This window comes from Hipposideros armiger, unplaced genomic scaffold, assembly GCF_001890085.2.
Source record: "Hipposideros armiger isolate ML-2016 unplaced genomic scaffold, ASM189008v1 scaffold_228, whole genome shotgun sequence".
NCBI classification, from domain to species: Eukaryota; Metazoa; Chordata; class Mammalia; order Chiroptera; family Hipposideridae; genus Hipposideros; species Hipposideros armiger.
The window spans coordinates 1,707,678-1,719,848 of NW_017731578.1; the positions used below are offsets into that span (position 1 = coordinate 1,707,678).

At 51.9% G+C, this 12,171-nt stretch overlaps 1 protein-coding gene across 4 annotated transcripts in view; it reads left to right on the plus strand.

Annotated features, from left to right (window-relative positions):
* The window catches only part of CTTN (cortactin), a 30,447-nt gene that overhangs the window by 335 nt on the left and 17,941 nt on the right, over positions 1–12,171 (plus strand). For all 4 annotated transcript variants that reach the window (XM_019654717.1, XM_019654718.1, XM_019654719.1 and 1 more), the window contains exons 2-6: positions 3,707–3,803; positions 5,672–5,758; positions 5,871–5,944; positions 7,988–8,117; positions 11,522–11,632. In XM_019654717.1, the coding sequence (XP_019510262.1) occupies positions 5,672–5,758; positions 5,871–5,944; positions 7,988–8,117; positions 11,522–11,632 (402 nt within the window). In that variant the 5' untranslated portion in view covers positions 3,707–3,803. The remainder of the gene's footprint in view (positions 1–3,706; positions 3,804–5,671; positions 5,759–5,870; positions 5,945–7,987; positions 8,118–11,521; positions 11,633–12,171) is intronic.

Genomic DNA, 12,171 nt, shown 5'->3' on the forward strand with positions numbered 1-12,171 from the left:
GGGGCCTGAGGGGAGGAAGGGGGGAGGTGAGGGGTCCGATCGGGAGGGGACCGAGGGGGAAGGTGCTGCGGGGCCTGAGGGTCGGCTTTGGATCGAGGGGGGCTGGAGACCGGAGGGGTCGCTGTCGGAGCGGGAGGGGCTGCGCCTACCGGGAGGCTTTGCAACCAGGTCAGTGGAAATGCATGGACACGTAGCTGCAGCTAGCAGAGCGGCTCTAAATTTGGATCAGTCCCTCCACTGGGTGTGTTGGAAATCACCAGAAAGGTGCTTTTGGTGTTTCTCTTGTGCTTCTAACGCCTGAATATCACCAGGGGCGCTTGATTCCCCCGCTGGAGCGTCTCAGGTGAAGAGGGGCAGGCGTCCTCCTAGTGGAACCTGAGGACCTGTGGAGGGACCGCTCTCTCCTGGGGGACGCATTTGGGCTCGGCGCTGACTTGTCCCCCCTCCCCGCCGTTGTCAGGGGGCTCGATCCAGCTCCGTCCAGACCGCGTGACCCAGCTAGCGGCCAGCCCGCCCGGGCGGGAAGGGCTGTGGGCCCGGCCCCTGCCCCCATCCGTGGGTTTGACCGGTGGTGAGTCACGCCCGGCACTGCGGCCGTCCTGTTTCTCTCTTCCCCCAGGGAAGAAACTGCTCCCAGACCCTCCAGGAGCAAGGAAGAGCCCTGAAGGTGGTTTCAGACCCCGGTGTAGAGAGTCAGGGTCACGCAGAGTGGTGGTTGGCGCGCTCCCCCAGGAACTGGGTTGACCCCTCACTGCGCTGACTTCGTTGAAGCGCTTGGAGGAACTTATCTTTTAAGTCACTTTGAAATGGTGGGAATTGGTGACTCAGACCTTTGGTCCAGGCCGTGCAGTAGGTGCTCAGCAAGTCCGCGCTCGAGTGAGTCACTGTGAGCGCTGGGACTGCCTGCCTGGTGTTGCGACCTGCGGGTGCCCTGGGACAGGCAGCCTGGAGCTGGGCAGTGTCTGTCAGAGGCCTTGTCTTTCCGATGTCAGGGTGCAGGCGGGCACTTTGAGTAAACTGAGTAAATATGCCTGAGGCGGGGACCGCTGGGAGGGACTGGTTAGGGAACGGCCTCGTGCTCTCCGGCTGTTGGTTTTCTGCTGCACTGAAGACTGGGAGGCTAATGGAAAGCTAATTCTGCATTTAAAGCATTCCCCCATAGAGGACTTTTTTACTCTGTTTTATGGGGAGGTGCAAGATCACTTCACACTTGTGCAGCTTGATGGGTACGTGTGACATTTGCAAGGAAGGTTCACTATCAGTGCACTATTAGTGGTGGCTGGAAGTATTATCTTTTTTTGAACAGTGTTTTTTGGTAACTTTATTGAGATATACACATACCATGTAATTCACTACCCATTTAGACAGTACAGTTCAGTAGTTTTTAGTATATTCACAGAGTTGTGTAGTCATCACCGGTCATTTTTAGGTTAATTTCATCACCTCAAAAAGAAACCCTGTAACACCCTCCCCCAAATCATCCCCCCCCCCAACACGAGGCTAATCTGCCTTTTATCTTTGTACGGATTTGCCAATTCTGGACATGTCATATAAAGAGAACTGTAAAATACGTGGTTTTTGTGTCTGGCTTCTTTCATATGCCATAGTGTTTTCAAGAGTTGGACGTTTGGGTCATTTTTACTTTGGGCTGTTGTGAGTGACGCTGCCAGGAACCTTTCTGTACACAGTTTTGTGTGGACATAAGTGTTCATTTCTCTTGGGTCTACCTGGGAGTGGATGTAGCCAGGGTCGGGCAGTAACTCGCCGTTTAACCTTTTCAGGAACTGCCAGACTGGTTTTCATTTTTTTGTACATTCCCACCAGCAGTATATGGGGTTCTGGCCTATCTGCACCCAGCTTGTTATTGTCTGTCTGCTTGACTTCAGGTGCAGAATGATAACTTTGTTGTGATTTTTTTGTTTGTTTGTTTGTTTTTAAAGATTTTATTGGGGAATTAGAAGAGAAAACAGCGTTGGGGAATCGGGGAAGGGGAACAGACAAGTTGCTGTCCTTTTGTTCTTCAGTCTAGTTGTGGAGGACGCTGCTTCACTGGCCCATGTTGGTATTGTCATTGCGCTCTTCCAGCTGAGGCAGATTGGTCGCTGGCCATTGGACGGCCGTTCACGGCGCCTCACCAGCAGCTCATGCCAACTGCCAGCCACTCACGGTAGCTCACGGCAGCCCACTGCCACAGGGGCTGCAGCCTACACCGTTGCTGGTGACTCTCGGCAGCCCAGCTCCAGTTCAAGCTGCTGTTCACCATCTTAGCTGTGGAGGGCGCAGCATCACTCGCCCTCATGTGGGATCCGAACCAGCGGCCCTGCTGCTCAGAGCTCGCCCTCCCAAGCCGACTCTTAACCAACGCACCATTCGGCCGTCCCTGTTTAGACATTTTTAAATGGTTGATTGTCCTCTTTATTATTGAGTTGTAAGAGTCCTTTATATATTATATGACTTGGAAATAGTACCTCCCATTTTTTAAATTGTCTTCACTTTCTTGACGGTGTCCTTAGAAGCACAAAGTTTTAAATTTTGTCCAGTTTATTTTTCCTCTTTTCACTTGTGCATTTGGTGTCACGTCAAAGACCTGTTTGCCAAATTCAAGGCTATGAAAACCTATGCCTTTGTTTTCTTCTAAGAGTTTGATGGTTTTAGCTCAGACATCTAGGCCTTTGACCTGTTTTCCGGTGGAGTTTTGTGTATGGTGTGAGCCAGGGGTCCAGAAGCATTTCTTTGGATCCAAAAAGTACCCAAGCTTTTAACATTTCAAACAGTTATTCTTGGTGGTTTTTGTTTTTTTTTTTTTATTCAAAATATTGGGAAGGTAATAAATGATTGTAGATTAGAGCTTGTCCCTAGTGGCTCGTGGGTAGTTTCATAGATGCTGATGACAGCGATGCCTGCAGAAACCAGACTGCACTAAACCTACACGAGTTAGGGTTTCTAAAGGGGACTGAGGAGAAAGGAGGGGGAGTAGCGGGGCTGGGAGCTAGCTGGGCGGTGGGGTACAGGGAGGGCCAACAGAGCCCCCTCCCTCCAGGTCCCCATCCCTGACCAGCTGCTGCTGACCCATGGGGCTCGAGCCTGTGACTGGCTTGTCCCAGGAACAAGGGGACTTGATCCGTCTGCTTTGCACTGCCCAGCAGCGCGGTGTCCAGGCCAGGCTGTGTGGTGCAGTCCGAGCGCGCGTTGGTGGTTCGGGGAGCTGACAGGCATCGCATCGTCTGCTAGAAATGCAGCCTGCTTTGCCTTTGCCCCTCCCCCCCACACACATTATGACCCCTTCACGGAGTATTTTCCTTACATTATTTTTAAAAAAAACCTCACAGTAATAGAATTTTATTATTTTTAGCAATGTCATGAATTAGAATGAACAAAAAATGGAAACCAGGATGCTAGCAAACAGGAAATGTGTGTGCCACCAATTCAGGCAATTATTTCTATTTGTGTTAAGAAACATCATATGGTTGTAAAACTTTTCAAACTTATGATTTTCTGTAGCGTCTCAATGTGTCTGAAAAGTAGTTGAGCTTTTTGGTTACTAAAATGCATATCTGCCCATCCTCTTCTCAGATTTCTTTATAAAACCTGGTGGTTTGGAAAGATTTCAGAGGTATTCTAAAGGCATCTCCACGCATAAGGATTTGCCCCGGGCGCCTGTCAACAGACATCTTTCTGAGCTTTTTCACCCTTAATCTTTTCACAGACGGAATCATTCCCAAATGCCGGGAAATCCCTCATTGGATTGCTGTTTTTTAAACAGACTTTTGTGAACAGCCTTTCATCTTCAGCCGGAAAGAAAGGTTTGTTTTCTCCCCTTGGAATGTTAGGACAAACCCCATACCAGGGCAGGGAGGAGGTGTTCTCCCGCTGGGTCGCCAGAGATAGGGGCAGTCATTTTCTGGGAGGAAATTCCTGCCTGTGCTTTAGAAAAAGGAGGGAATTCCAGAAAACTCTGGGGTGGAGGAACAGGAAGCACCTCTTGCCCCAGAGGAGCGACCAGCCTCTTCCACCTGCTCCGTGGAAGGCGGGCGGAGCCACAAGGCATGATGGTCCGCTCGCCCTGGAGCCGGCCTGCGGAAAGATCCGGGAAGCTTGGGCTCTCTGCTCATGTTTTCATGATGAATCGTAAGAAGTATCAGGTAGACATCTGCTTTCACCTTTGCCTTGCGGGGAAGTGAGCCCCCCTGGTTCTCTGCAGAGACCCTGTCCTCTTGTCTGACCACTTCCGCAGGGGTTGGAACTATAGGAGCTGATGGCCAGCCCCTGTCCTGTCTGGGGCAGATTTGGCTTGGGGAGGCAGAGACTGGGCAGTCAGTTCAATTTCGGGCAGCTGTTTCTTCATTGGCGGCGGCCATTTGGGATCACTGGGGTGCGACTGGCTGGCGGTGCCTCCTAGGCTGAGATTTGAGTCTGTTTGCTCTCTAAAATCGTGTCAGTAGCAGATCACATCTGTCTGGGACTTTCTTACTGTGCTTTGGGACACCCAGACAGGGGCATGAGGTTCAAGGTGGCCCGGAAGAGGCATTGTTGGCCCTGCTCCACCCAGCCGCAGATGGTCCTCCCCCGGTGACTGCGACTGCGCTAGGAGTCGAATCTGGAAATCTGAGAGCACTGTGCTCTGACTCAAGTTCAATACCACCTTGAATTTGGACTTGAGACCCAGCAGAGCTGGAGGGGGCATATCTAGATGGGAGATTCTCAAGCTGTGAAGAGCTTTTGTCCTGTCTTAATTCAAGCACAAAAGCACCAGTGTGGTGCCTCCGGGGTGGGATTTGGACAGCCTCCCTTCAGACACCTGGCCTGAGCGTCTGGTTGATGGAATTAAACGGATCTTTCAATTGCTTCCCGGACTATGTGAAAATCGATTAGTGCTTTTGTGGAACCTGAACCCATTCTTCTCATAACTAGTTTGCCTTTGAAACCCTTAAAGGTTGGATTTTACCTTTGCAGTTTTGAGCAGAATGACCTTGTTCAGGTGTCTGGCTGTCTCGCTGTTCTCTGTACCAGATAAAACCTTACAGAGTTCAGGTGCCGAAACAAGGTGGCAGCCCATCTGGAGAGCTGCCTGATACAGGAAAAGTTGGCATGTTACATATACTGTGTGTTTCCCCACACAGATGGTAAAGCAAGCCTTTAATAAACTTCTCGAAATATTTCCTGAATTGTCAGTCTGAGCTAAAAAAGTCACTTAAATTTCCAGTAAATATTTGAAATTAAAATGGGTGTTTTAAAAAGAAAATTGTGACAAAATACATGTAAAATACAGAAAATTTTACCATTGGTGATATTTAGTATATTCAATGTCGGACAATCCAAAATGGGTGCTTTCTGCTTGAACAACACTTTTGTCATAAGATATAGTGGAATAAGGATGTATTCTAATAATTGAAGTAAGTGCGCACATGACTTTTTTTATTTTCCAGAAAATTTTCTTACTGGAGCTGAAGCCAGAGTATTTCTGGTGTGTGTCTGATGCCAACAGTTAAAACTCTAGCAGTACATTTCTTTTGTTCCTACCGTGTCATTGACGCACAGGGATTTTGCTCCCCAGCTCTCCCCAGCTCTCCCTGTGTTGTCTGAGGGTTTGGGTGCTTGGGGCCAGCGTGCATCTGCCGGCCTCCGAGGACGGCTCTCCCAGGTCTCCGTAACCCTCAGGCTGCTCTTACAGATGTGGAAAGCTTCGGCAGGCCACGCCGTGACCATCACCCAGGACGACGGGGGAGCTGACGACTGGGAGACTGACCCCGATTTTGTGGTACGAGTCACCGGTGTTCCCCCGTTTTAGTTTTCCTAGGCTTTTGTTCGGGGGGTTCGTTTATTTCCCATGTGCGCTGTGGAGTTTCCTCATCACTTACTTTTCCTTTCAGAACGATGTAAGTGAGAAAGAACAGAGATGGGGGGCCAAGACCGTGCAAGGCTCTGGGCACCAGGAGCACATCAAGTAAGAGACTTGCTCAGTGTCGGTGGGAAAATGGTGTTCTGAGAGAAGAGGAAATATGCTTATACCTCTGGGTAATCCGAGGGATGCCGTCGTGTGTTGGAATTGCTTTTGTTTTATCTGATGACCTGATACAGTTGTGCGGTAGATGAGGACAAGACAGGATGTACATATTTGTGTGTGTGCATACGTGTCTGTATTAACAGATTTACAGATGAGTGAGTATAAAACTTGTGTGTGTGTATATACATGTATATATGCTAATAATTTTACAGATGAGTATAATATATGTGTGTGTATGTACAAGTATATATACTAATAATTTTACAGATGAGTATAAGACGTGTGTATGTCCATGTATATTACTAGTAATTTACAGATGAGCATAAGATGAGTGTGTGTACATTCATGTATAAATGTACTTAGAATTCTAGAGAGTCTGCTTTTCAATGTTGTGGTTTTTATCAAGGACACACTTTCCTAAGCTCTTTCGACACCTGGAGGTTTTTCACATAGGGGATGTCTTAGACAGTCTTAGACTTTAAACACCCCTCCTTGATTTTTATTGTCTTATTATAATTTTGTTATTTTATCACTGCCCATCGGGTACTGTGAACTGAATTCTCAGCATTGTGTTCTCACGAAAAGCCCTGAATAGGAGGACTGAGAAGCGTGTCATTGTCCCTGCCTTGGCAGCGTAAACCGCCACCTTTTGGGTAGTTTGTCATCTTGTCAGGAAGTGTAGATAAGAGGGACTTTTAAAATGTGCTCAGACTTTTATTTTAGGCCACTCTGGGTTCGGGTGTGGCCCCCCTCCCCCGTTACCTGATCATGAGGGTGCCGTCACTGACCAGGGGACCTGCTTCGGTCATGCGCAGAGAGCTTGTCTGCCTCGGCCCTGTAGCTTTGCGATAAGATGAGGCCGTTCTTGTCTGGGAAAGTTTCAGTAAGTCATCCAGAGAAGAAGGGCAGTCTGCCGGTGGCCATATCAGACACAAGTGTCCGTGCCCCGCCGTGCTGCGCCCACACCCTGCCCAGAAGCCCCTTGAGGCCATAAGGGCCCTGGGACGCAGAGAGGAGCTGGGACTGGGGCTGCCTGGGTTATTGGCTGCAGTGTTAGGCTGACTCCCATGTTGATTCAGTCCCATGGCCTGGAGACATGCCGGAGAGGGCAGATTGGAGAACAAAGGAATGCTCTGGTACAAGCAGGCGGCCTCTGGATTGGCTGGAATTCAGAGCCCACAGGGGCACAGGGACAGCTCCCGGGGCCTGTGGTCCCTCCGGGAGTTTGGGAGTGGTGTCTTCCGTCCCCTGCCCATAGGGGTTGGGTGGTCTCCCAATCTGCCCTGTTTTTTAGCAACACTCCTGGGCTTGTTGTCCAGATACTGAAGGTGTGGGCGTGGTGGCCCCGGGCTCCCCAGGGCTTCCTGGTGGGGATGGCTGCAGGCTTCCAGGCCGGCCAGAATCTGACCACTTCTTGGAATGACCTCTTTCACTATCCCAGGTGTTTAAAGCAAACAGTGGCTTTTAGGTTGTAGATCCTGAAAGGCTTTTATTTCACCTTTGAATATATAAAAAGCTGGAGTACTCCAGGTACAGAGAAGCTGTCTTAAGTGTTTCTACCAGCGTCCTAGCAATACCTGGGGAAGGGACGTCTGATTTTGTTTCCCCCTCCGCCTCGGAGGTGACATTTACAGAGCTAGTTCTTCTAACTCCGTTCTATAATAAAATGGAGATGCTCTTCTCCACTTGAAACAAACAAAGGGAGTTCACATTTCAGGGCAGCTACCTTTCGGGGGGCTTGGGGGACTCGCTGTACAGAGTCAGATCTGCTTCCCCTAAATGGACTTGCGTTGACTCTGAGAACTGCAGGAGCAGGTGGCCAGCTGGCAGGACCATGAAGAAAGCAGTGAAGGCAGAGTTTGGGGGGCCCCAAATGACGCCTTGTGCATGCACCAAGAGGCTGTTTCCTGTCCTTACTTATCCCAGAAGGAAAGGACGCGCATCTGTCTTATCGCCTTGTTCCTGTTTCATGTCTTCCTTCAGCATTCACAAGCTGAGAGAGAATGTTTTCCAAGAACACCAGACCCTCAAGGAGAAGGAGCTTGAAACGGGGCCCAAAGCCTCTCATGGTTATGGAGGGAAGTTTGGCGTGGAACAGGACAGGATGGACAAAGTAAGTGGGCTGTCGCACTGGGTTCCCGGCGTGCTTTGCCCTCTATGATGGTTGGCAAAGTAGCCGCTCCATCCTGCTCCTCAGGTTAAGTTGTGAGTCGATTTGGTGAGGATGAGATTTGCCAAAATCTGTCCTTTGGTGATCAGCCGCGCTCATAAAGTGCTCCCGTTTTTTAGACGCCCTTTTAAGCTTCTCAGATGTTGGAGTGTGGATGATGTGTAGGGAGGCCCAGAGCGGATCAGCCCCCAGAGACCAGTCCTGGGACCAGGACAGAAGTCCAGAGGCATACTGACTGCAGGTGGTAATGTCCCCACTGCCTAAAGTTCCGTGTGCAGCCTAAATTGTACCAATCCGCATACCAGAACCAGATCTGTGGGCCCCATGTTCCACATCACGGGTGAACATGCAGCCTTCATGCATTTGGGGACCTTCAGAGAGCATCCTGGCACTCGGCATAGTCACTGCCCCCCAGCCTAGTCCAAGTACACAGCAATGGAAGTGTTGACTGAATGCATCAGCCTTGGACGGTACAGGGCATAGATTCCCCCCCACACCCCCCCCTCCTGGAGAGAAGACAGTGGACTGTTGTGGGTTTGCTTCTCCAGTCAGGCTGTTCTTTACATTCTGTGCATGTCCCTGGGGGACGGATTCCTCAGTCTGAGCAGCACAAGGAGGTTCTGACCCAGCAGAGGGCTGCCTGCCTTCTGTGTGGAAGTATCCGCTGGTGTCGGGTTCTGTTCTGTAATTCCACACCTGGCCCCTCGTGCAGGGATCAGATTCAGCCTCTGAGCTGTGTTGGGCCTGTGTCACAGTGCACTGCTCTGCGCCGCACTCTGTCACTGCCGAGCAGATATGTGGGGGCCTGTGGGCAGCACGAACCACGTCCAGAATTAGCTTGGAGCTGGAATCGGATAAAGAACGAACTGCAGGAAAGAGACAGGGACTGTTCACAGTGTGACTGTCACTCGCGGAGACGTCTTGACACCGAACAGGGAAAGTGGGGGACAGAATTATCTTTGGATTCTAAAAAAAAGTATGGTAGGTTTTAGTGGTGCAAACAGACAGACAAAACCCCGTGTGTTTAGGGCAGTGAGAGAACTAAGTAAGTAGAAGCCTTTCCCACCCCAGTGAAGCCTGTGCTTGCAGGATCGGGGGAATTAAAGTGAAGACAAATTCAGGAGAAGTTTGCACCCCCATCTCCGGGCTGGAAATAGGACACTTTGGGGAAATCAGTGAAAATCTATCAAGGAAGAGCTTGAGAACAGCAGCCACGCCACTGGCACTTCCTGCTCCTCTGTTGCTGCTGGGCCCATGTGACTCCTAGAGCCTTGGCTGAGGCCTCTCTAGCCCAAGAAGCTTCTCTGATGAGCCCCCCTTCCCCCTGTGGTGCCTGGACAGCTGGGAGACGTGCTCTGTCTTCCTCAGCGGGCGAGCTGGGCCGTCCTCCCCAAAGATGAGTCCCACGGTTTCCCCTGTGTGCCTCAGTGCATGAGGGAATGTCAGCTCTCAGCTCACATGAGCACAGTTGGACCAACCTGTTGTCAGAAATAACTTAAGATTTAAACCCAAACATAAGTGGCTTAAGTTATCTGTAACTTGTCCTGTCCTGAAAGTGAAAAGACCCCCAGGGATTTCTGTGTTGACAATTGAGGACGGTGTGGTAGAGACTTCCGGAACAAACCCACGTCAGTGAGCACATTTGTGAGGGGTGGGTGGACGGGAGGCGCGCAGCTGTCGGGTCCTGTCTGCACTGCAGTCCGAGCGTTTGCAGCCTCCAGGGCCAGAGGTGGCCGTGCTGCGTGGCGTGGGCGCCATCCCTTGTGTCAGCCACATCCGAGACCCAGAGCCCTTTCAGCGCCCTTCCCAGTGCTAATGGTCCAGTAACAAACCGGGTTTCATCAGTAGAAGGTCATGGACAGTTTAGGGGTAATCTGTGTCGATCAAAAAGCTGGAAGAATTGCCAAGCCGTCACTCTGGCCACATTTTTAGAACCGCTTTCTTCCAGGTTGTTTCGGATCAGTCCTGCTGGTAAACCCTTTGGCACCCGCCTGTGGGCGCTGCTTTGTTGATGTTTTTCGCATGTGACCCTGGAGGCCACTGTGGGCAGCCTCCGCCACAGAGGCTTTCAGAGGTCGTGGGGCCCACGCATTGGCATTTGGCTACAGGCGTCGGAACCCAGGAAGAAAAGAGGAACACAGCTCCGAAGTTTTTTCCCTGGGACATGGGAGGAATGGGCAGTGAGTTGCTCACTGCGTGTCAGAAATGGTGTTGACCCTGTTTTAGTTTGACCCCAAACCCCGTTTGTGAAGTTTGAGATAAACAGACTGGAAGCTTGTTTGTGGCGGGGCCTCTGACAGGCCCCTAACTGTAGGAGGCCGCTGGGGGGTGCAGGGCACATCCCGGGCAGTGGCGACTTGCTGGAGTAGGAACAACGGTTTGGATGTGCCTTCTCCACGCCCCGCACCGGGTCACGTGTCAGTCACATGTCCTTGCTGTCCCTGAAGGGGTCCGTGACCAGTGTCCACTCTGACCCAGGAGCCGGTGGGGGTGCCGTGAGGCTGGGCAGGGCTTGGAGCCCCAGAGTTTGGGTAGGAATATTTTCAGTTTGTGGGCCCTTGGGTCTCAGATGCAGCTGCTGACCCGGATGGTCGAATCAGAGATGCGGCCGTAGACATTGTGTGAATGACAGGTGTGGCTGGGTTCCCAAAAGCTTGACTCACAAAGGGCTGGGGTGTGGGTGCGGCCCACACGTCATGGCGTGCTGACCCCCTTCGTGGCGGGAAGCGTGTGTAAGCCCGGGGTTTCTTGTTGGGTAGACGTGACACCTGGAGCAGAAGGCAGCTGAACCTGCCTCTGTCTCTGCCGGTGGGGGTGGCAGTGTCGGTGACACTGGATGAGCTGATGCAGTGACAGGCCAGCTCCATGCCTGGGTGGGGCGTACACTCAGTAGGTGTGGACTCTGAATACATATTGTAACTGAAGCACATGTTTCAGTTTTTAGCTAAGTAAGTGTTTTTGGTCCCGATTGATTCCTGGGTCACAAGGTATGAACATGTCTTACAACAGTCTTCCTGTAAACGGACCTCAGGCGCCGTGTAGCCGGCTGCTGGCTCTGTGGTTCCTGAGTGGGGATTGGCCTCCTGGCCCTTTCTTCACACCCAGTCGTGTCAGAAGCCCCACCTGGCCGGGGTTCTCCGGCGGCTTCCGGGGAGCCCGAGGCCGAGGGAGTGTAGTGACCGCCTGCACAGGGCATGGGCGGGGTGCCCCCGGGAATTAGAAGCCCTGCACCAATTTGCATATTAAGGGTGTTTAAGGAAGGAGCACCCTGCAGACCCTCCCCCAGGGGCAAGTCTGACATGCATCGTCGCGGGCGTCTAACACTCTGTCTCTGCGTCTTGTCCCAGTCGGCCGTCGGCCATGAATACCAGTCCAGCCTTTCCAAGCACTGCTCGCAGGTCGACTCTGTCCGTGGCTTCGGAGGCAAGTTCGGTGTCCAGCTGGATAGAGTTGACCAGGTGAGTGATGCACCCTGGGGACCGGCAAGGGGACCACTCCCTCTAGCTCAGAGCTGGCTGCCTGCCTCAGTGTGCTGCCCGAGTGTCCTCTGGGCCTCAAGGGAACGCGAAGGTGTCCCTGCCTCAGATGCTCTGAGGTGACCAGGCTAAGATGCGAGGACAGGAAAGCAGAAAGGCCCTTCTCGCTGTTTGCTGCAGAATCCCCGTGTCGGTATCTGCTTATCGGATGGACTAGGGATGGTTTAGATGTGCCCAGGAATGTGCCAGCGGGGACCATTTCCGTCCACCCTCCCTGTATGGGTGTCACTGTGACGGGAAGGGTCAGAGCCCATAGGGCAGAATGTGACGCACACGCCATTTCCAGCACTGCACTTAGCGCCCAGATGCTGTCTGGTGACTGGCCCTCGGCCTGGTCTCAGGCTGACTCAGTCGAGAGCCTGGGTTTGGAGCCAGACTTCATCCTGCGTTCTGGCCTGGCTACCTGCTGGCCGTGAGTCACACTTCCCTGTCTGTAAAAGGGGATGACAGTGCCCGTCTCC